Below are 22,897 nucleotides of genomic sequence, written 5' to 3'. Positions count from 1 at the left end.
TTTGTCGACTCGACAACAGTCGACAGTACGTGCCCACCAATGAGTGTGAGTTGCAGAGTTTGCTTATGTTATAATTAGTAGGTAGTCCACAGTAACTCTACTAAAATTTGCAACCCTCAAATGATTCTTTTTATATGCATCAGTATGTGTGACTCGTTAGACTCAAGTCAGTTGAGGCTGCAGCTCTCGCGAGAGGGCGTGGTTTTAGCGCCGACAGCCGACACACCCTCAGCGTTTGAGAGCAGAGAGCGCTGCCTATTTTTCCGAGATTTTGATAACTTATTTCATTTACTTGCAGATTTTTTTAATCATTCAAATTTGGCTGGGTGGTTAATAACACATTTTTCTGCGGTGTGACAAACTGAGGACACATACTTTAAAATGACTTTACAGGGACTTTAAGCATGACTGGCAGTCTTCTGTAATAAAGCAAGGCAGTTATTTTACTTTTTTATAATAAAAATAGGAACAAAGAAGCAAATTACAAACAGTAGGACAAATACAATAGAAAAAAATACACATTAAACTTTTAAAAAAGTTTTTCAGGTACAGTAGCCTAGGTTTATTGAACGTAGTAAGAAATACTACAGTAATTGAATAATCAAATGTAAAAATAAAACATTGTATAGTCCTCACTGTATGAATTAAATATAAATCGATTCATATTAAATATAGAAAAGTGATTCAGTAAAGTCAATTTGAATTTTTTCTATTAACATTAATGAAACAGCCCTATACCAGAGGTCTTCAACCCTGCTCCTGGGGACCTATTATCCTGAAGAGTTTAGCTCCAACCTAATCAAAGACTGAGCCTGTAGTTCACAAAACTACACATAATCCTTTTCTTAGGAATACCATCTCTGTATGGTATGAAGCACAATTTTTTCGATGAAGCAATTACTTTGTCAGTTTTGTTACCAATCTGGGGTAATTCAAATTTTGTGCCTGGGAGAAGTGATAAGGGGTTTAAAAATTGGATGTATAAGGGAATAGGTCAAGTAGAAGATTTATATTAGGAAGGTATAATGTTGTCATTCCAGCAACTGATGAGAAAATTATATTCCTCAGAAACATTTTTTTTTTAAATATTTACAAATAAGAAGTTTTATTCATTCTGAAATTAAAACGTATTCAGAACCCCCTTTGTCAATTATAGAAAAACACACTTTAAAACATTTAAGGGATAAGGGCAATCTGTCATTCTTTTATAATATAATCTTAGAGGGATCAAAAGAGAGTTCATTATCTTATTAAACAGTTTGGAAGAATGATCTTCAGGAAGATATTTCTAAAGAAGAATGGATGGAATCTTGTTTATTTGCACAAAACAACAGCGTCAATACTAGGTATTGCAGTATAAATGGCTTCTTCGTACCTACATTAGCCCAGTCAAATTACATACATTTAATCCCAATATTCCAGACAGTTGCTTAAAATGCAAACAAGAAATTGGTACCCTTTATCACTGTATATGGGAGTGCAATGAGATTCAAGGATTCTGGAAGGAGATTGCTCTTATGGTTGGTAAATTGACTGAAGAAAATGTCCCACTTGCTCTCAAATTTTGTAATTTCATATATATCCAGTAAATTTGGAGGTGAATGCAAGAAAGCGCAAACTAATTGATTTTAGTTTGCTTCAGGCCAAACGTGTTATTACTTTAAAATGGAAGGAGACCCAAGGACCATTCCCTAATCAATGGTTTAAAGAAATGACTAACAACCTTGCCTTGGAAAAACTGACGTATGTTGTTAAAGGGAAACTAAAAGACTTTAATAAAATTTGGACTCCCTTTGCGTGGTTTGTCAGTGAACTACGGCTCTGTCTATTAAATGCCGCTCCATTTGAAAGCAGGCGATTGCGATTTAGCGGTAATCAGGGAACCGGCTTTACTGACGAAATGCGCGTGACAATCTCATGCGATATATCGTGCAGCCCTACTTTCAATATCCCATCTTTACTAGTCAAGCATATTTACAGTACAAACCTTGTAAGTGAACTATGAGGGCAAAAAAAACAAAAACAAACAGAAACAAAATAATCGTTCATTAATTGTAATTGAGGTAAAATGTTCAATTAATCAAGGTTTTGATTTTAGGTCATAATTTTCCAGCCCTAGCAGCGACACTAAAAAGTAATTTTCTCCTCAGTCATTTTGACAGTTCTAGGTAAGGAACAATGGCTTATGATGCAGAGCCGTATGTAAATATGCGCTTTGAGGAAAAACACGGAAGTGACCATGCATAGGGTCCATTTGGGTGAGAAATAAAACTTAAAGCAATTTAAATGTAAAACCGGAAGAACCGCAGTTCACAAGCGCGTATTGAACCGTGGATGTTGTACTGAATGGCTCAATATTATATTGAGAATTGTGGCATCCCAAATAAATAAATACATAAATAAATATATGTATGTATATATTAAACACATTAAACTCTCACATGCAATTCGCTTCATTCATACTCTACGCCGGAGGTTACCCTTTGCACAAGGTCCACAAGCGAGACTCAGAAGTAATAAAACAAATACTTTCCAGCAAATGCAAAGGTAACCAGCAATTAAAAGATGTGTTTTGACAGATGAAATGTGAAGAGAATTAATGCACGATTGCAAAAGTATATGGTCTATCTGTGTTCAAGCCATCTCGGGTATTTTTCATAAGGTTAATGTATATACATGTAATGTAAAAAATTTCTATTAGTAATAAATAGCTAGTAAGATAATATAACGGTAACTAACGTTACAGTATGCAAGTAATTATTCAATCGATATGTAATGCTAAATAAGGTTTGCTAGTACATTTATTTCAGCAACATGACAAGTCAGTGAATTAGTAGGTTTCAATAGTTGCTTTGCACACTGCATGACATTTTATCTGTATGTTATGCGGCTAGAGTTTTGACACAGAGTCAGTGGGCTCCGACGAGGAATTCACACCCACAGCGACTTCGAGGAGTCACCGGGCGGGGAGAAGAGGAAGCCGTGGTGTGCGCGGAGCATCAGGCAGGGGACGGGCAGGCCTGTTTTGAAATGATCTTAGTTGTGTAGTTCTTAAAAAATGAAACAAATCAAGCAGGGATACTTACTTGTCAAGCAAAAATGTGGCTGACTCTGCATCGTTTTTTTTAATCCTTTCAGGACACGTAGCTCCCTTCACTTTGGAAAAGCCGCTCCGATATTTTCCCTTGTTTTATTTCGGGCTCTATCGAATTCTTTCTTTTTGGCTTTTTTATCATCGTCATCTGTCTTTTTCCATTTACCCGTCTTTATTTTATGAGGTGCCACTCTAGGAATTGGCAGTTTGGATTGATTGTCCACCATAAGCAAAGCTGCGGCACACCGGTAATCTTGAATTTGAATAGGACCACTGGGAGGAGCCAGAGGAGCTTGATTTTTTTTTTTTTTTTTTTTTTTTTTTCTCAAGTCAAATTCAATCTCAAGTCAAATTCAAGTCAAATTTATTTATATATAGCGCTTTTACAATTGGTAATTGTTTCAAAGCAGCTTTATATATTAGAAGCACAGAAAAAAGGGAAGTGGTTAAAAATAAGCTGTACAAACAAGCGTGATAATATGTAACATATACAAGATGGTGCTACATTAAGCCAATGTCGGCTGACTCCCAGGGGTGGAAAAAAACCCCTAGGAGAAAAACCCAGCGTGCTAATACTGGGAAAAAAGTCCTAGGAGGGAAAAAAAACCCTTGGAAGATCTATATAATATATGTAAATGGATATGGAGATCAAAATCTGAATTATACATTTTTATTATAGAGATTAAAAATAGATTATATATAAATATATGTAAGCGGATACGGGGATTAAAAATCTGAATTATAGATGCAGCCAGAACTGGATCTGTAGGCCCATTGTCTCCTGGGCTACATAGTAGTCAGGTCCAGACACAGGTTCTCCATCTGATCTGGATACGGCCTGGATCCAGCACCCGGCAAACCTCAGGATAAGCAGAGAGACAGATATTAGCGTAGATGCCATTCTTATTCTGATGTACAGGTATATCTAGTGTTATAGGAAATGTTCTCGGTTCCGGCCGACCTAATTATTGCAGCGTAACAATCCTTTAGCGGATTTGAAAAATGTTAATGTATTGATAATGTGTTATGTGTATGCAAGAGCAAAGAGATGTGTTTTTAGTCTTGATTTAAACTGACAGAGTGTGTCTGCTTCCCGAACAATGCTAGGAAGATTGTTCCAGAGTTTAGGTGCTAAATAGGAAAAGGATCTGCCGCCTTCAGTTGATTTTGATATTCTGGGTATTATCAACTGGCCTGAATTCTGATATCGCAATAAACGTGAAGGACTATAATGCATTAAGAGCTCACTTAGGTACTGGGGAGCTAAACCATTTAGAGCTTTATAAGTAAGTAGCAAGATTTTAAAATCTATACGATGTTTAATAGGGAGCCAATGTAATGTTGACAGAACTGGGCTAATATGGTCATACTTTCTGGTTCTAGTAAGAACTCTAGCTGCCGCATTTTGGACCAACTGTAGTCGGTTTAAAAGCCGAGCAGAACAACCACCCAGTAGAGCGTTACAATAATCTAGTCTTGAGGTCATGAATGCATGAACCAACTGTTCCGCATTTGTCATTGAGAGCATATGTCGTAATTTAGATATGTTTTTTAGATGGAAGAAGGCGGCTTTACAGATACTAGAAACATGACTTTCAAATGAAAGATTGGTATCAAAGAGCACACCAAGTTCCTAACTGAGGACGAAGGTTTAATGGAGCACCCGTCAAGTGTTAGAGAGTATTCAAGGTTTTTTCGTGAGGAAGTTTTTGGTCCAAAGATTAGGATATCAGTTTTTTCTGAATTTAATAATAAGAACTTTCTTGTCATCCAGTTTTTAATGTCAGCTATGCATTCTGTTAGTTTTGTGAATTTGTAGGTTTCATCAGGGCGCAAGGAAATATAGAGCTGAGTATCGTCAGCGTAGCAGTGAAAACTAACACCATGCTTCCTAATTATCTCTCCTAAGGGCAGCATGTACAGAGTGAAAAGCAACGGTCCTAGTACTGAGCCTTGTGGTACTCCATATTGAACCTGTGATCGATACGACATCTCTTCATTAACTACTACAGACTGATAACGGTCAGATAAGTACGATTTGAACCATGCCAAAGCAATTCCACTAATGCTAATATAGTTTTCAAGTCTTTTTAAAAGAATGGTATGATCGATAGTGTCAAAAGCAGCACTGAAATCTAATAACACTAATAGAGAAATACAGCCACGATCGGATGATAAGAGTAGATCGTTTGTAACTCTAACGAGAGCAGTCTCAGTACTATGGTATGGTCTAAATCCTGACTGGAAATCCTCACAGATTCCATTTCTTTCTAAAAAGGAGCACAGTTGTGTTGAAACTGCCTTTTCTAGTATCTTTGACAGAAAAGGTAGATCCGATATTGGCCTGTAATTTGCTAAATCTCTCGGATCTAGTTGAGGTTTTTTAATAAGAGGTTTAATAATAGCCTGCTTAAAGGTTTTTGGCACGTATCCTAGTGTTAAGGATGAATTAATTATATCAAGAAGTGGACCTACGACCTCTGGAAGCATTTCTTTCAGTAGTTTAGTCGGCATTGGGTCTAGCATACATGTTGTTGATTTTGATGATTTGATAAGTTTAGATAATTCTTCCTCTCCTATAGTGGCGAATGATTCTAGTTTTACATCAGGGACACTACAGTGCACTGTCTGAAGCGAAACTGTAGACGGTTGCATGTTTTTAATTTTCTCTCTAATATTATCAATCTTGCAAGTAAAGAAGTTCATAAAGTCATTACTGCTGTGCTCTATGGAAACGTCAGCAGTTGAATCTCTGTTTCTAGTTAATTTAGCCACTGTGTCAAATAAATACTTAGGATTATGTTTGTTTTCTATTAAGAGATTTGAAAAATAAGTAGATCTAGCATTTCTTATAGCCGTTCTGTACTCAATAATTTTTTTCTTTCCACGAAAAGGCGAAAAACTTCTAGTTTTGTTTTCTTCCAACTACGTTCAGCTTTTCTAACAGCTCGTTTTAGAGCCCGAGTGTGCTCATCATACCACGGCGTTGGATTAGTTTCCTTAATCTTCTTTAGACGTAAAGGAGCGACTGCATCTAATGTGCTGGAAAAGAGAGAGCCAATAGTTTCTGTTGCAGCATCGAGTTCTTCTAAGTTGTCAGGTATACTAAGGCGATGAAACTGCTTGGGGAGATTATTTATAAAGCAATCTTTAGTGGTAGACGTGATGGTTCTACAATATTTATGGCTGGGTTGTGGTTTTGTAGCCTTGGCTAATTGTATTATACACGAGACTAAATAATCTGATATATCATCGCTCTGCTGTAGAATTTCAACAGCATCAATATCAATTCCATGCGACAGTATTAGATCTAGGGTATGATTACGACAATGGGTGGGTCCTGACATGTGTTGTCTAACTCCAATAGAGTTTAAAATGTCTGCAAATGCCAATCCAAATGCGTCTTTATTATTATCTACATGGATATTAAAATCACCAACAACAAGGACTTTATCCGCAGCCAGTACTAACTCTGATAGAAAATCAGCAAATTCTTTGATAAAGTCAGTATGGTGCCCTGGTGGCCTGTATACAGTAGCCAGCACAAATGTCAACTTACATAATGTTACATAAAGTACCATCACTTCAAAGGAATTATATTTGAAATTCTTTTGAATTGTTCTGAATATATTACTATAAATTACAGCAACACCTCCCCCTTTGCCTTTCTGTCGAGGATCGTGTCGATAATCATAACCTTGAGGACTAGATTCATTTAAAGTAATGTAATCATCTGGTTTTAGCCAGGTTTCTGTCAAACACAGCAAGTCTAGTTTATTGTCTGTGATAATTTCATTTACAATAAGTGCTTTTGAAGAAATAGATCTAATATTCAGTAACCCAAGCTTTATCATTTGTTTATCTGATTTATCTGTGATTTTCATTTTTTGAACATCAATTAAATTTTTACCCTTAAAAGGTTTCGGACGTTTTTTGTATTTACTAGTTCGAGGTACAGACACAGTCTCTATCTGTCTCATATTCTACTGTCAGAACATAATGACAGGTTTAACATGTAAAAAAAAAAACATTTTTACAAAGGTTACCTACTGCAGCTTTAATTAGGTTAGGAATAACTGTTTCTGTTGATATTTTTGACATCAATTTTAATGGGACTATTAAGCAGTGCTGTTAATGAGGTCTTATTACAAGAAGCTTCCTCAGTTGCTATCACAAATGTTTTATTCAAAGTATAATAAATAATATATCAAAGTATAATATAAAAAACAAATCAAATGCCATTAATTATGAAGTGTCTGTATAACGTGTTCTTTTATTAATTAGCAGGGCTTGTTTTGTTTGTTTTATGGAGGGCTTGTCTAAACAGGCCAAGAGACTATACCTTCTACTAATTACACAAATGTCTCATTAAAAATGTCTAAATGTATAAAACTGATCCGAGATCAGGTAAAAACTATGAATGCTGGTTCAATGGTGACGATCAGTGATTCATGGGTGCACTGAGATCAGCCCCCAACAACGAATTGTTTAAATTTTGAAACATTTCGAACAGTTGTGACGCGATGAAGTCTTGTTCACTGAAATCAAGTGACTTTGGCAGTTTGATGCACACTCCTGACCACTGGTTCAAAACAATTGTTGCACAAAGGTTTCAAAGCTTCACAAAGCAGTGCTTCACAAGCACCCACCATCACTAGTGTTAAGCTAGCATTTTATCTCTGTTAAGTGTAATTGTTCTTTTTGTATGCAATGGTGTGATTCATTGGTCCAAAAATTACAAATTAAACAAAATAAAGATGAATTTGTCTGATAGCATAGTATTTTTCAAGATTTCTATAGATATCGCGATATACCATTTTTGTGAACTCTTTTGGCCAAGATAATCATGAAAAATCTGATAAGATTTTTCTGGGGGAAAAAAAATTTAGTGTCAAATATATCAAATATAATTTTTGGTTTGTGTGTGTGTGTGTGTGTGTAAATAAATAAATAAATATATATATATATATATATATATAATAATATAAAGGATCCTGTAAGCATTTTCTTTTTACCATTTTCTTTTTACTTAGATTGCACCAAATAGTGATTATAGATCTAAATGCAAATGCAGATCCAGACCCAGAAGTTTTTGGTCAGGTTTTATGCATATGTTGATGTGTTCTTTATGACAGTTTTTCTAAAACCACAAGATAATCAGTTGGAATTATTTTACTATTTTATTTAACTAGCCTATTTTTAAAAACATATGATGGTAATCATACATATAAATATTTGGAGTTTGTGTGTGTGTATATATACCTCAATTAAATAAATGTTGAAATATAAAAAATAAACAAACAAATGCTCAAACATACATTTTGTAACAGATGTGCATGTTTATTTTAGCTATTCCGTCATTGAAACAACACACTACAGCCTGTAAAACTATGAAATAAATATCAGTAAATAATGGTAACTTAAATAATAAGAAAGTTAAGTATTATTCTTAAAAACATTCATTTTTTATTTCCACACAAAGATGCGTCATATAGCCTACCGTTCTGCGCTTTGAGAGGGATGAAGGACACGAGCAGGAAAGAGACCATTTCTCTTTAATAATATCTTCGTTATCTCCTGATGTTACAAGCAATGTGACACTTGTTGTGACACTTGTTGTAAAAGGTCTGAAAAGCTAGTTTTATCTTCAGACATTCAGGCTATGTTTGATTTGCGCTGCCTAGAAAGCGAAAGTAAAAATCACCAGCGTGAGTGAAACGCGCTATAAACTTAACACGCCTTATAAAGTCTAATAACAAGCACAAACTGTGTTAAATAGAAACTGACGTGCAAGCAAAAAGGTTTCTGTCCTAAAGTGTTTTTTCTACAGTAAAGAATGCAAATATAATAGGCCTAAAAGCGAATTAAAGGAAGAAATGTTCATAATCCCCTGCGTGAGTGAAGATTTGAGAAAAGAAACAGAGATTCCATGTTCAGTGGAATAACTAATGGCATATTGTTATTCTCTGCTAATTGGGTAACCAGATCATGATTCGCAAAATGTTTCCATGGCTGCGATGTCACATTTAATTACTAACCTATTATTTCTTCTATAAACAAAGCTTTATGACTCGTGTCATATTCACGTAAAATACTGGCACAGCCCTATCAGTAGGTACCGAATATACCTGGATTCTTGGTACTCCCAGTACTACAGAAATGTTGGTATCGTCAGATTTTCAAAATTTCAGTACTGACTGAATGTTGTCAAAAGTACCGGTAGTTCTGACAACACTAATTGCAATATATCGTATCGCCAAATTCTTGGTGATACACAGCCCTAATAAAAATGATAAAATTAGTTTTTAAAAATGAGCCAAAGCAATTAAGAAAAACTGATATATGATTTGTAATATTACTAAAATTGAATATTGTTCAGTAGCGGTTCAACGGATCACAAAACTTACAGTTCGGATCATATTACTGTTTTTGAGTCAAGGATCGAATCATTTTTTGGATCAGCAAGAAAAAAATATTTTGGGGGTGGGGGTACAGTAACTTTGCTTTCCATTCAACATGTGAAACAATATGAAAATGATAACCATACCATATAATGTTACTGACTTGAGTGTATTATGAACGTTTTGTACAATAACTGGCGCTGTCTGCTTTATTAGCGCTTTTACCGTTCGCGCTGCTTGAGCTTAAATGTTTTTGTTCTTTATATATAGTATATATTTTTTTGTTTACACATATTGTTTAATCCTTTGAACTAAAAGAAAAGCTTCAGATATAACGTAAGCTTGTTGTGCATATTGCCTAATCGTAAGCTTGTTCAGAAATGGTTACAAAATCTTGATGAATTTAAAAGAATAACATCATCCTCATTTAAATAAAAGAATATTCGAATAATTTGTTTTTTATGAGCCCAAATATTCGAATACAATATTTTGGAAAATGCCCATCCCTATTAAAAATTCACGTGAGCATTTTCATTTTGCATAAAGGTTCGTCCTGGCAGTCTGCATTAAACTTAAAACTTTACTGAATGAGCGCCGGCGCGCACACCTGTGTCAGACAGAACGCGGGAGAGAGGGACACTATTAATATTCAGCGCAAAAAATATTAATTTTGCTGAAATATCTGTTGTTTAAAGTTAAATTTAGATTTAAAAGTCAACATGTTATTCAAGTATTTTATGATAGGTAGTAACTGTGAAGGGAGAACTAATTGAAAATAAATGTAAGACGTTTCTTGTAGCCTATTTACAGGTTTTTGGTTTGTGCCACAGGTCAGTATTGGTGATTACTAAAATCATTTTTCATGTTTCTGTAATGATTAATCCACCAGTATGTGTAAGCTCTTTGGTTACAGCAATATTTCTAAAGATATAATATATTTATTGTTGTTATCCATGAATGTTTGATTTTACGGTTTTAAAAGTAAAACACTTCATAGTAGTTGTTAATATCATATCATATTATTGTTGTTAATATGATATCATAACATTTCAGAAGCCCAGTTACAGTCAATACCAACAGAGACTATGTTTTTTTTTTTTATATTATGTGTGAATATTATTTAGAAACTGTTTAGTTGTTTCAGTTTATTTTCCTAATAAATTGCAACACCATTTTTACACTGTAAAACTTTTCGCTGTAAATTTACAGTAAAATACTGGCAGCTGGGTTGCCAGCCACTCTGTAAACAACATTTACAGTATAGTACTGTAATTACCAAATACAGTTTCCTGCTGTAATATTATGTACTTTTACAGTATTATACTGTTTATCTACAGCTATTAACTGCATTTATACAGCTTTTCATACTGTACTTATATATGTCATTAAATCGTTAAAAATATACTTTTGTTATGTTATGGCAAAGGAAATGGAAAGCAACATACTCTGAGTTTTAAAACTTTTATTTTTAAAAAGAAGAAAATTGCAACGTTGAAAGGTCAACATTTTAAATGCAATCAACAGTTATCAATGAACAATACAGCAAAATTATTTACTTTTAACATTTTTCCAAATGTGGAGTAAAAACAAATAGTTGGCCTACAAGTTTTTCAGTACTGCTCCTTTTTTGCACAGTGTTGCCAGTCTTGGAAGTCATTTTCTCTTGTTCTTGGGCCGTGTTCATGGTTGATGTCAAAGTACCTATAAAAGAAGAAAAAGAGAAGAAAAAAAAGGAGAGAGAGAAAACAGTAATGAATATTGTGAATATATGCACCATAGCAATTCAAATGCCTAAGCATTTGATTGCAGTAAGTTAAAATATCCAATTAGCACTTCAGAAAAGTTGAAAAAAAAAAAAAAAAAATGCTAATAATTGTATTCATTGAAATCGTTCATTCATTGAATGGACTATATGCACAACAGCTTCCGCATTGTATGTCATACTACATCTTGGGAGTTTCTGGTAAAAGCATTCAGCCCACCAATTTACACCACTAACCTGCTGCAGTCCAGTGCTCATCTTCTCATTAACTGTTTTTCTCTTACTGTTTTTCTTCTATTTTATACCTGTTGAATTTACATTTTAATTAATTTAATAAAGTAACGATAAGTACAAGCTTGTGTGTGTTGGTGCTCTTATCCCAGTCTTTTAAAATAGTTAAATAAATGGTACCTGCCTCAAGACATTTAGCAATGTTAAATATTTAATCTTTAAGGGTTAGTTTACCCAAAAATTTAATTTCGGTTTGTTGTTAATTACTTGCCCTTGTGTCGTTCCACACCCGTAAGACCTTTGTTCATTTTTGGAACACACATGGAGATATTTTTTGATGAAGTCTGAGAGCTTTTTGTTCCTTCATAGGCAGCAGCACAACTTACACATTCAAGGTCAAGAATGGTAGGAAACCCAATTGTTAAAGTAATCCATGTGTCTCTGTGATATGTGACAGAAAGCTCTCCCATCACAAATATCTTAATTTGTGTTCTGAAGATGAGCAAAGGTCTTATGGGTGTGGAACGACATGAGGGTGAGTAAATGACAGAAATTTTATTTTTGGGTGAACTAACCCTTTAAACAGTAACACACTGGCAGCGGACTGACAAATAAATATTAAGAATTTGAATACTAAGAATTGAGTGAATTACATACAGTGAAATGATTGTCAATGAAAAATAGGGATTAACATTTAATAAAAATAAATGAAGGTTTGTTTTGATCTTATTCATCAGGTCTCACACACACTGCAGTATCGATCACTAAGCAGAAATAGGCAAGTTGTATTATTTCAAAATGTAAGTGTGTTACAAGCCTCAGTGCAAGTAGTCCATTCTTTGCCATAAACCTGATTACATCACATGTGAAATTAGGTGCAATACTTACGTTAACAAAACCATATTTCACAGAAGGCAATTTTCCCCCCTTTCTGGTTCTTGAGCCATGTTTAGGGTGTATTTCAAAGCCTAAAAGCAGAAAAGCAAAGAGAGAGAAAAGTGAATATTGTGCATTCATTCACCATAGCATTCTTGTGAACACAAGGACTCACAGCTAAGCATATGATCTCAGTAATGTGTCCTGTTACACTTCAGAAAAGATGCATCTTAAAATGATGCATCTTAAAATAATTGACAAAATAAAATTGTTTATTCACTGAATTCTTTATCATAAACCTGATATACGTGAAAATAAGCACAACACTTACGTAAACAATGGAGCTGCATCAGATGATTCAGACTGAAATCAGGTTGTAAGAATAACTTAGATTTGTCTATAAGATGAAACATCAGTGTTACTGCGTGAAGCGCTGAGAACAGAGCAACGTTAACTGTTTGCTCATGAGAAGTTTAACATTTCAAGATCAAACAATTCATGTAAAGTAAAGTAAAAACGCGAACGAAAAGCTCCAGAAAAGAGTGACTTACCGTATTCTCAGCCGAACAATCGTTTATTAGTCTTCTCAACACGGGTACAAACGTTTTGATTAATCAGGCGGAAAATAACATCTCCGTCTTCTCAGCAGCGGTGTCCGGTCATCCCGCGTCTCAAGCAAACTGACGCTTCGAAAGCTTAAAACTGCACACTATATTCACTCAAATATCGTTTAATGATAACATTAAACCGTGAAGAGTCGACGTGAAACACTAAAAGCGTTGGGAGAAAAGCTCAAATGTATGCCTGGCTTAGAAATTTGAAATGAGCGTGGGAAAAAAAATCAATCCAATAATGCAATGCTTCTACAGTATTATACTGTATTACGAGTGAAACGGGCTGAAAACAGAAAACTACAGTATATTTACAGACATTCTGTAAAATATATAGAATGTTACTGTTTTATGAAAATACAGTATAATACTGTTAGAAATTAGCTGTAAATTTACAGCAAAGTTTTACAGTGTAGTTTTTTTTGATGTTTTTGATAGATTCCTAAAATATTTGTTCTCTTGTGACTGTATTTTTTTCATAGTATTCAGCTGACATGTTTGTTTGAAGTACATTGGGCTGGATGTGCAATAGTGTTTTTTTTTTTTTTTGTCAATAAAATTAAAATAAATAAAATTAGGATTTTTATCCGATTAATCGAAAAAAATAATCGGCCAACTAATCGATTATCAAAATAATCGTTAGTTACAGCCCTATTCATATAACAATTATATAGATTACTAAGGGATTCGATCAAAAATGAAACAAGTGAAGTATTTGTGAATCAATCATTTAAATCATTCTTTTAAAACAATTCATTGAAATTGATTAAACATTTTAAATAGACTACAGCAATTAATGTTTTCAGAACCTCTAGTAAGTTACATTGTTTTGTTTAATTGTTCATAATCGTGGGATAGTCGTGATCTCTATTTGAAACAAAAAAGTGTGCTTCTCAATTTATCCAAAATTGTGTAGCTCTAGTAAAACCTGTTTTGGTTCCTGATTTTGACTTATGACTTATGAAGTGAATATTTTGATTTTGTACAGGTCGTCAGCTACTGGAGCTGGGAGGAAATAACGCCATCATAGGTTTGTTGAATTTAATTAATTGAAAAGAGTCTGTTTGTTTGAATGTATAAAGGCCCATTCACACCAAGGACACTAACAATAACAATAATAATATAGTTCTACAAAATCTTTCTAAATATAAAGAAATGGTCTACACCACAACTGTAATGATAACGGCACAGAGAAACGATATTGTTGGAATCACTTTCAATTTTTTTTTCAGCTGATGAACGATAAAAACATTGACAACCAATCAGAATCTATTCCGCTTTAAAGAGCATGAGCATTTAAAGCAGCAGACAACAAACCTGCAGCGCGCACTTAGAATAAACAAAGTTATCATTCGTTGGTGTGGACCCTAATACAGTTATCGTTATCTTTATAGTTATTGTTCTCGGTTCTCCTTTAGTCTTTGGAATAATTATAATTGAATAAACTGTAGGGCTGCAACAACTAGTTGATATAATCGATAATGAAAATAATCTAAAACAAATTTCTATTAAAAGAACATGCTTGGTAAAATTCTGAAGTTCACAGAGTGAGCTTGCTGCTGGAAAGGTGTATGACCCATGCCCAAAGCAGAAAAAACTTTAAACATTATTAAACAATTTAAAAAATGCTTAAGACAGTTTTATTTTGTGTTGGATATTAAATTTTTAATTGACAATAATTACTTGAAATTTTACTGATGTACAAATCGATAATTTATTGATTTATATTGTCCTGCTGCTTTAAAACTTTAACATTTGTTAAACCATTTGCTGTGTATCATAGCCTACGTTCATACATTTGTATCTGTTTTCAAAGGCTCCACTTCCAGTTCACATTGTTTGGAAGATGAGTATTGGGCAGGATATGACCTTTTTTTTCTTTCTGTATTTTATCCGAATAATTGAAGAAATAATTGACAGATTAATTGGTTATCAAAAATAATTGTTAGTTGCAGCCCTAATTAAATGTGTTAGGCCTGTAGGTAGTTAGTCTGAGGGTGACCACCATGGTGCAATCTCAAAATTGGGAACTTTGTCCCACATCTGGCAAGACGTAAGCAGTGTCCTGCGTTTTACTTGTGCCTGTATTATTTATTTATTTCTTTTCAACAATTAAAACAATAAAACAAACAAACAAAAAAAAAACAATAAAAAAATAATTAAACTGTGATTGCCATTTAAAAATACATTTGACCAGCTGACATGTTCTAGCTAGAGCAGGAAAAATAACTATGCCTTTATAGACTGGGTTTTTTTCCACTGATGACGGCTATGTGGATGGAGTCAAGGAACTAGTGTGGACCTCATTAAAAGTGAACTTGGGGTGAAGGCTTAATACAGCTACACTAGCCAGGACTTCTTTGAAAAAAAGGGAGGAGCTTCTAGATATATCCCCCCCTGTCTTCCTGTTTCATTGGAAAATTCGTCAACACAGTGAATAAAGCTGTGCGTTCCAAGGCACTTCAGTGGACCTTTAAGTAAGTTCAATATTGATTCATTTCTGTTGTAAAAATCATCAGTTATCAATTTAGTTAATTTATCTATACAGCTTTGGAGAAAACGGTGATGTCATCGACCAGCTCAGTTCAGTTCTCATACAACGTTGTCAAAGTAGGCAAGTCAAAAATATTAAGAATAATAAGTGTGTAATAATAAATTACACATAATCAATTAAATAATAAATTACATTGTATCACTTAAACCTGGGCAAACTGATGGCCAGTCACAGAGCTAATCACAGTTAACAAAGATTATTGAATCAGTTGCATCTGTAGTAGAGAGCAATAGTAGAGAATTTATCTCTCTCCCCGTGTCCTGCATTGCCCCGAAAACAGAGCAACCAGGTGGTCACCCTAGTCTGAGGTTGTGTCTGTAAGGAATCACATCACATTTATTCATTCAAGGAAGTCTTTTCATGTTTATGTAGTCCACAAAGTCATTGCATAATGTTTTTGTCCCAGTGTTTGACGATGCTGATCTTAATCTGGTTGTGCCATCTGCTGTCTTTGCCTCTGTGGGAACGGCTGGCCAGCGATGCACTACTACCAGACGACTGGTTAGTATAGTGTACTAAAGATAAGCACTAGTTTAACCAAAGTTTCTCCTTTTTTTTCTTTAACTAGTTTCTCCTTTTTTACCTTTATCTGTCTGTTATTCATCTGTTGTCCTGCTGAATTAGATGCTGCATGAAAGTGTACATGACCAGGTTGTGGAGAGAATCATTAAAGCTTACCAGCAGATCCGCATCGGTGACCCCTGGGACCGTAAGTTCAGTAGAGAATAATGTCTCATTCGCTAATAACTGCATGTATTATTCATAGTTATATGCACAGGAGAACTTTCCCCCAGAAATTCCACCTAATTCACTACATGTGCGTACATGCTTGAATTTGTTCTTAACTTCGTTTTGATATTAAAAAATCAATAATAAATAATTTGGAGTATTCTAAATGAGTGACCCCATGCGCAGCAAGATCCTCGAACAATGACAAGTGTGCAATCCTCAAAACAAGTTTAATAATTTGTTTATTATGCCAGTAGGCTGAGCCAGTTCTAAAGTCAAGATTACAGAGAGTCTACCTGAGATGAAAGGTGTCAGCCCTGGATGTAGTTATGAATTCTGCCAGATGAGGATCGATTCATTGGTAGACAGAAAATACAAAATGCTTCAACAAACTTGTTTGCCTAGCAAACCATTATACGTGTCTCTGCAGCATCGGTGCCAGGAGTGTGTTTTCTCTTCAGCCAGTGTTATTGTTAACACACCTTCACCTAAGCATGTGGATATGCTTTTATTTCTCAATAAGAAAATGACCTCTGAAACCATAAAAACATAACCATTATATGGCAAGTGTTTAAGAATGTTCTGTACTGTATGTTATGATGGCACACCACAGAGAATTCTAGCCTATTTCATGTGTGCATTTTTAATATTTAAATACATTTTTATTGAAAAATGCCCATCCCTAGTATGCACGTGTAGTGAATGAGACCCAATGTGTTTTACGTCTGTATAAAATGCAACTATGCACTAATTCGTCTGCATTTGGTAACAGCAAACACTCTTTATGGACCTCTGCACAGCAAACAGGCTGTTCAACAGTATCTTGCAGCCATAGAGCAAGCAAAGCAGCAGGGTGGCACTCTTGTGTGTGGGGGAAAGGTAACACATTTCATTCACTATCATTATTACACCAGAACAGGGTGTCTTCTGACAGTTACTGTGCTATGTGTTGATATGATGTTCCTTCTAGGTCAGTGATTAGGATGCCTTTTTTTTTTTAAAGCCCTTTAATGATATTCAGTTTACATTTTAGGCCTTTTATAGGACCATGTTTTTTAGCATTACATTCCAGCTGTATTTTTGCATTCTTGAAGGGCACCAGGAAGGCAATATCATGTTTCAAACAAAAGTTTGCATTTAAAAGTTTGCATTTAGTTCATATTTGCATTTAAAGGGACACACACAAAAACTGTGTGTTTTTGCTCACCCCCAAAAGGGCAATTTTAATATGCTATAAAAATGATCTGTGGAATATTTTGAGCTAAAAATGCACATACAGACTCTAGGGACATCAGACACTTATTTTACATCTTGTAAAAAGGTGCATAATAGGTGCCCTGAGCATAACCCTATAATCCTGTGTGTTTTTAAAAGATGTATGTGTAATAAATGACAATCACAGGAAATCTGCAGTTTGATAAAGGATAATCAGTTTGCTGTAAAGTAAGACCATTTAAGAAGTATTACATTTTTTCACAATCACTTTGGCTCAATTCTCGATTGAGACTTTTTTTCCCCCTCAAAACAATAAGTTCAGATGTTTGAACAGTTAGTTTCTTGTTCACATCAGATTTGAATTTCATATTGATTTATGCAAATTGCATGTGTTTTTATGCAAAACAAAGTACAATTATCTACAACAGGGATGGACAACTCCGGTCCTGGAGGGCCAGTATCCAGCAGAGTTTAGCTCCAACCCTAATCAAACACACCTGAACCAGCTAATCAAGGTCTTTAGGATTAGTAGAAAGTTATAGGCAAGTGAGTTTTTATCAGGGATGGAGATAAACTCTGCAGGACACTGGCCCTCCAGGACCGGAGTTGTCCATCCCTGGTCTACAATTTGCACATGGCTTGTTGATCAAAACTGATGAGTTGATTCTCAATGAAATCTCAGTGAAGTCAAACTCTTCACAACTTCTAAAGATTCTTTCAACGTGTGAGCCACTGCATGCAAAATGATCCATTTTGCTATCAAAATCTGTCAGACATGCGTGTATATTCCATAAATAATTTGACATGGAATGTTTGTAATGTCTGCTAAATTGGCATGCCATTGTAATGTAATAGGAATCACAATCTTACTAATCAAGTTTGGAACCACATATATGGAGTTTGCCCAGCACAATCACTACCATTTTTGAACATGGAGGAATGTTACAACCCTAAACAGCAGCAGCAGTACTGTATAAATACATTTGTATTTATACAGTACATTTATTTTTGTAGAAATATATGTAAACTGAAAATCCTCAGTTGCTTGTTGTGGAAGAGAAATAGGAAGACATAATGTGTGGTATAAAAAGAATATGTGGTGTTGATGTTAGTGGAAAACATAATAGAGTGTGTAAAAATAAATAAGAAACTGTGAATTTTCAGTTTAGATGTAACACATTTATACAAAAATAAATGCACTGCATAAATACAAATGTTCATTTTCTTTGTGTACTACAGTATTGACTTTTTCCAGTAAATTTTTACCTATTGTCTGAATCTGTATCTAAAAATCTCAGTGTGATACACATGAGCATTCTGGTAGACAAAACTGACATTCTGGTATAGTATAGAAAGCAGTCAGTGTCAACAAAATAAGTAGGAAAATACATCTAAACATTTTGACCAGTGTGGCTCACACAATGACGAACACTTTTTATTTTGGTGGCATTGGCTAATTTATGGGCACAAGAACTAGGTTTTGAAGCATGAATTAAATGTTTTGGGTGAGTTGCTACATTTTGCAGACATGCAAGAGATTTCTGATGTTCAAGCAAACAGTGATGACATTTGTACCTACAGTTTAGAGATTTAGGACTGTTTCTAAAAATGTGCCAAAGCGATTGAGAAAATTACATTAATTATTTTTCAATTGTATATTTTTCTTAGGTCTAGGGCCGCCCAGTTAATTTAAATTAAATTGAAATCTCTACATATACTATATTGCCAAAAGTTTTGGAACGCCTGCCTTTATGTGCACATGAACTTTAATGTCATCCCATTCTTAATCCATAGGGTTTAATATGATGTGAGCTGTCAGCTCCTCTACAATTTGGAGAGGTTAAGGCCCGGGTATACTTCATTTTCCGTGTGGACAATCTAAATCTAGTGGACTTTTCAAGACTTTTCCTTAATTCACTTGCACGTGCGCTTGCAGGTGCGGCGCGCCGTAACAGCTAAAAGCTGTCTACACTGAACGCAACAAACTGGCCGTTGCAAAGCACTTGGACTATGTCAGAAGTAGAGCAGGGAATCCGTTTACTGTCGGGAATGTGTTCTCGCACCGCTCCGCGCCGCATACAGTGTAGACAATATCATTATAATGTGTTCTATTATCTTTTGTAGCATCGCGTTGCGCCACTTTGAATATATTCTTTGAAAACAGCGACAACTTCGTTACAGATAAGACGCACTGGCTTTGCATTCACAAAAAGCTAGGTAGGATGAATGCATAGTTCTTTCCATTCTTCTTTGTATGCCCTATTTTCGCTGACAACTTTCCTCTTAGACTCTTTGATAGTGCCATTTTCTCTCACCAGCTAGCTTAAATGTTGACATCACTCTACACACGATGTAATAGCGTACCTCCAGCACACAAACAATAAAAAAAAATGCAGTTTAGTATGTGAGGATGCCAAGAAATAGTGCTAAAGTAGGCTACGTCAAATAATTATTACAATAAGTTAGGCTCCATTGTGTAACAAGCAAATTAAAATGTTACACATTTATTACTCACAATATGGAAAGAGGAAATAAAACATAGTTCGTTAAGAGCATGACTCAAACATGCCATTAATGGGCTTATTCATGTTATTTTTATCCATTTTGCATCTCCCACATATGTGTGTTTTAGTAATATGGTCTGTGTTCACCAACTTGCGGTGAATGAAGATACTTGCCAGGTTACATGTCACTACTCTGCTTTATTAATTTATCCAGTGTAAAACCCAGACACCGCCACACAAATATGGCTTCTTGTTAATGACTGTCCTACTACAGGATTTAACATGGAGTAACAACTCAATACCAGTTACAAAAGACACTGTAACAGTCTTTCACAGTTAATTCTAGTTGCATTTTTCAGCTAATTTCTTAAATTATCCTTTGACTATGTTCTGGCCCGCCATCTAGTGACACAATTTTTTTTAGTAGATCGCATACTCCTCATTTAAAAAAACAACTTGTTTAACACAAAATTCTTCTCGATTCACAAAAAATACTCATTTTTTTCTCACTATGGGCCACAAGAGAAATATTAAGAAAATAAATTAGATTTATCTCTCATTGTCTCTAAGAGAATATGCGCCGTTAATGCAGTGTGCTAAAATCTCGGCCAGTTTTTGCTTTTAGTTTCTGTAAGTGAATAATTGACTGGCATTTGAGACTTCTTAACCCGCATAACTCTCACACAAATTTTGCACATTCATTGTGTGATATCCACTAGCTCACCTTCATGGTTTAAAATGGAAATATTTTATATATATATATATATATTGCAGTGTGGCACCAGTTGCTTGCAAAATGATGGACATTGATTCACAAACTGTGCGCATCATATCCTGTGATAATAAAATTAAGTAAATGATTAAATAAATGAATAAATAAACAAGTAATTTGCACCTTGAACTAAGTGAACAAAGGCAACTCGTGATGAGATTAGCCTATCATCAATGGGCCGTTGATGTCATCTTTCCTGTCTTCCACCTTTGGCAGTCCAGATTACAATAGTCGTTTACTTGACGTTGAGGGTCCGATCACATTCTTTTGATTAATCAAAGTGGGACAAAAGAATGTCTGTTGTGAAGCTCTGGTGCCATCACATCTGTTGTTCACTACATTCCCCCCTACCCTGGCGGGTCGAGGCCGAAGTCGTTGATCCGTCAGGTGTACTAAAGTGGAACAATTAGCGAAACAACATACCACACCTAATCCTTTGACCATTGGCATTTCGGTAAAACTTTGTAATAGCTACTATAGGACTTGATAACTATAAAGGTAGCTCTAATCCACCTATGGTAGGACTGACAAGAATTATATCAGGTAAAAGAAACTGAAATCTAAAGACTACTCTAAAATAAAGAATCAAAAGAGGAGCTAATCTACACAGTGGGGAATTCTAAAGGACTGCATAGCAGCGTTAGCAAGGGCATGCTGCTGTTTAGTCTATGTTGTGTGTAGTGATGGAGATAATTAGGGGAATGGCCTACATGTTGTATGTTCCTAACATCAAAAATTAGAAGGTTTAACCGGAAACCAGTTTCACCAGCTTCTGGGTCTACATGGATTGACATGGCGCTACCCAAATCATAGGCCAAGTGTGCTTGTTGCATTTGGGTGGTTCCCATTGTAGCCTGTCTCAAGATTCTCTCCACCAGTTCCACGGGTACTAAGTACGGAGGGATCCTGTTCTCTACCAAGCTGTCCAAAGCAGGACTTACTTCTCTAGAAAGCAAACATTCTAGTATCAATGCAGTGGCCATTTGTACATGAGATAGTTCACAATTTGGTGCAGTGTGTGGCTCTTGAGCCACCACAGCATACACCATCATTTCACTCTCACTCCTGAAGTCTACACACTGTCCCCCCCATCCCAAGATGGATGTGGTATGATGGTAATCATCTTAATTGGTAAGATGTCCCCTGTTCACAGATGTCCCCTTTTCTTGGCAGATCTGGGAGCTCTCCTATGACCGGAACTGTTAATTCAAAGTCATGAAAAGATCTGTTGATCAAGTACCCTAAAGGAGGGTAAGTGGGAATATCATATCTTGTGAGATTATGTACACACAGATATGATGCGCAGTTATTAATCTCAAGTTGGGTGTTGCCCCTAACTGAGAGACCTATATCACGGAGTTGGACAGAGGGCTGGGAAATTGCGAGTTTAGCATTTTGCAGATCTTGGCCCTTTATGAAGACCAATTTGACTGGGACACCTGCTGTCTGTGCGGGTACCACTACATCAAATTTGTTCACCAACTGACAAGCTTGGAGAATGGTTTGATTAGACATCATCTGACTAGCATCACCGGACAGCACATTTAAACCAATGTCTGCATGGGACAACAACATCTGGTGGACAGTGTCTAACTGGGCTTCTAACCTTATTAATACATCAGAGCCGATGCATACTCCGGGTCAGGTACCTCAAGCATGCAATGGGTGAATTGTTTACGACCTAGTTTGAGAGAGACAGAGCAGATTCCAACACTCTTAAATGGGAATGCCAGAAGGCCACTGGTAAGCCACAATTTCTGTTTCTTTTCTATCAGAGGAGTCATGCCAGGTGGCTCGAGCAGTAGTTGGTACAACTGTTTGTTAATGGCTGACTTCTCTGACAGAAAAACAACAACAGTATCCTTGACATCCATGTCGTTAACCTGGATGTCACCTACCACCTGTGGACAATACACCTCTGCATTGCACTGTTCCAGAGTACATGAGAATGCATCTCTTTTCACCAGCACCTGTGTGGGAGGCCAGTTTTCTTGGGGTGCTTCTGCTGACTGAGGTCTAACAGCCTGCTGAAAGGTTTCCCCCCTACCTTCCGGCTCTTCCCCCCATCCAATGAGGTACACGCTGGATGGAGGTGGAGAGGAGTCCTGGTCTAGTCATGCTTTTGTTGGCGGGTCCCTATCTTTCTTG

At 35.6% G+C, this 22,897-nt stretch overlaps 1 protein-coding gene across 1 annotated transcript in view; it reads left to right on the top strand.

Moving 5' to 3' along the window:
• The window catches only part of aldh7a1 (aldehyde dehydrogenase 7 family, member A1), a 125,408-nt gene that overhangs the window by 75,195 nt on the left and 27,316 nt on the right, over positions 1 to 22,897 (top strand). The window contains exons 10-13 of the mRNA XM_067398466.1: positions 13,964 to 14,005; positions 15,936 to 16,030; positions 16,154 to 16,238; positions 17,031 to 17,137. Of these exons, the coding sequence (XP_067254567.1) occupies positions 13,964 to 14,005; positions 15,936 to 16,030; positions 16,154 to 16,238; positions 17,031 to 17,137 (329 nt within the window). The remainder of the gene's footprint in view (positions 1 to 13,963; positions 14,006 to 15,935; positions 16,031 to 16,153; positions 16,239 to 17,030; positions 17,138 to 22,897) is intronic.

This window comes from Chanodichthys erythropterus, chromosome 10 (genome assembly GCF_024489055.1).
Source record: "Chanodichthys erythropterus isolate Z2021 chromosome 10, ASM2448905v1, whole genome shotgun sequence".
NCBI lineage: Eukaryota > Metazoa > Chordata > Actinopteri > Cypriniformes > Xenocyprididae > Chanodichthys > Chanodichthys erythropterus.
This window is presented reverse-complemented; position numbering and strand designations above follow the sequence as displayed.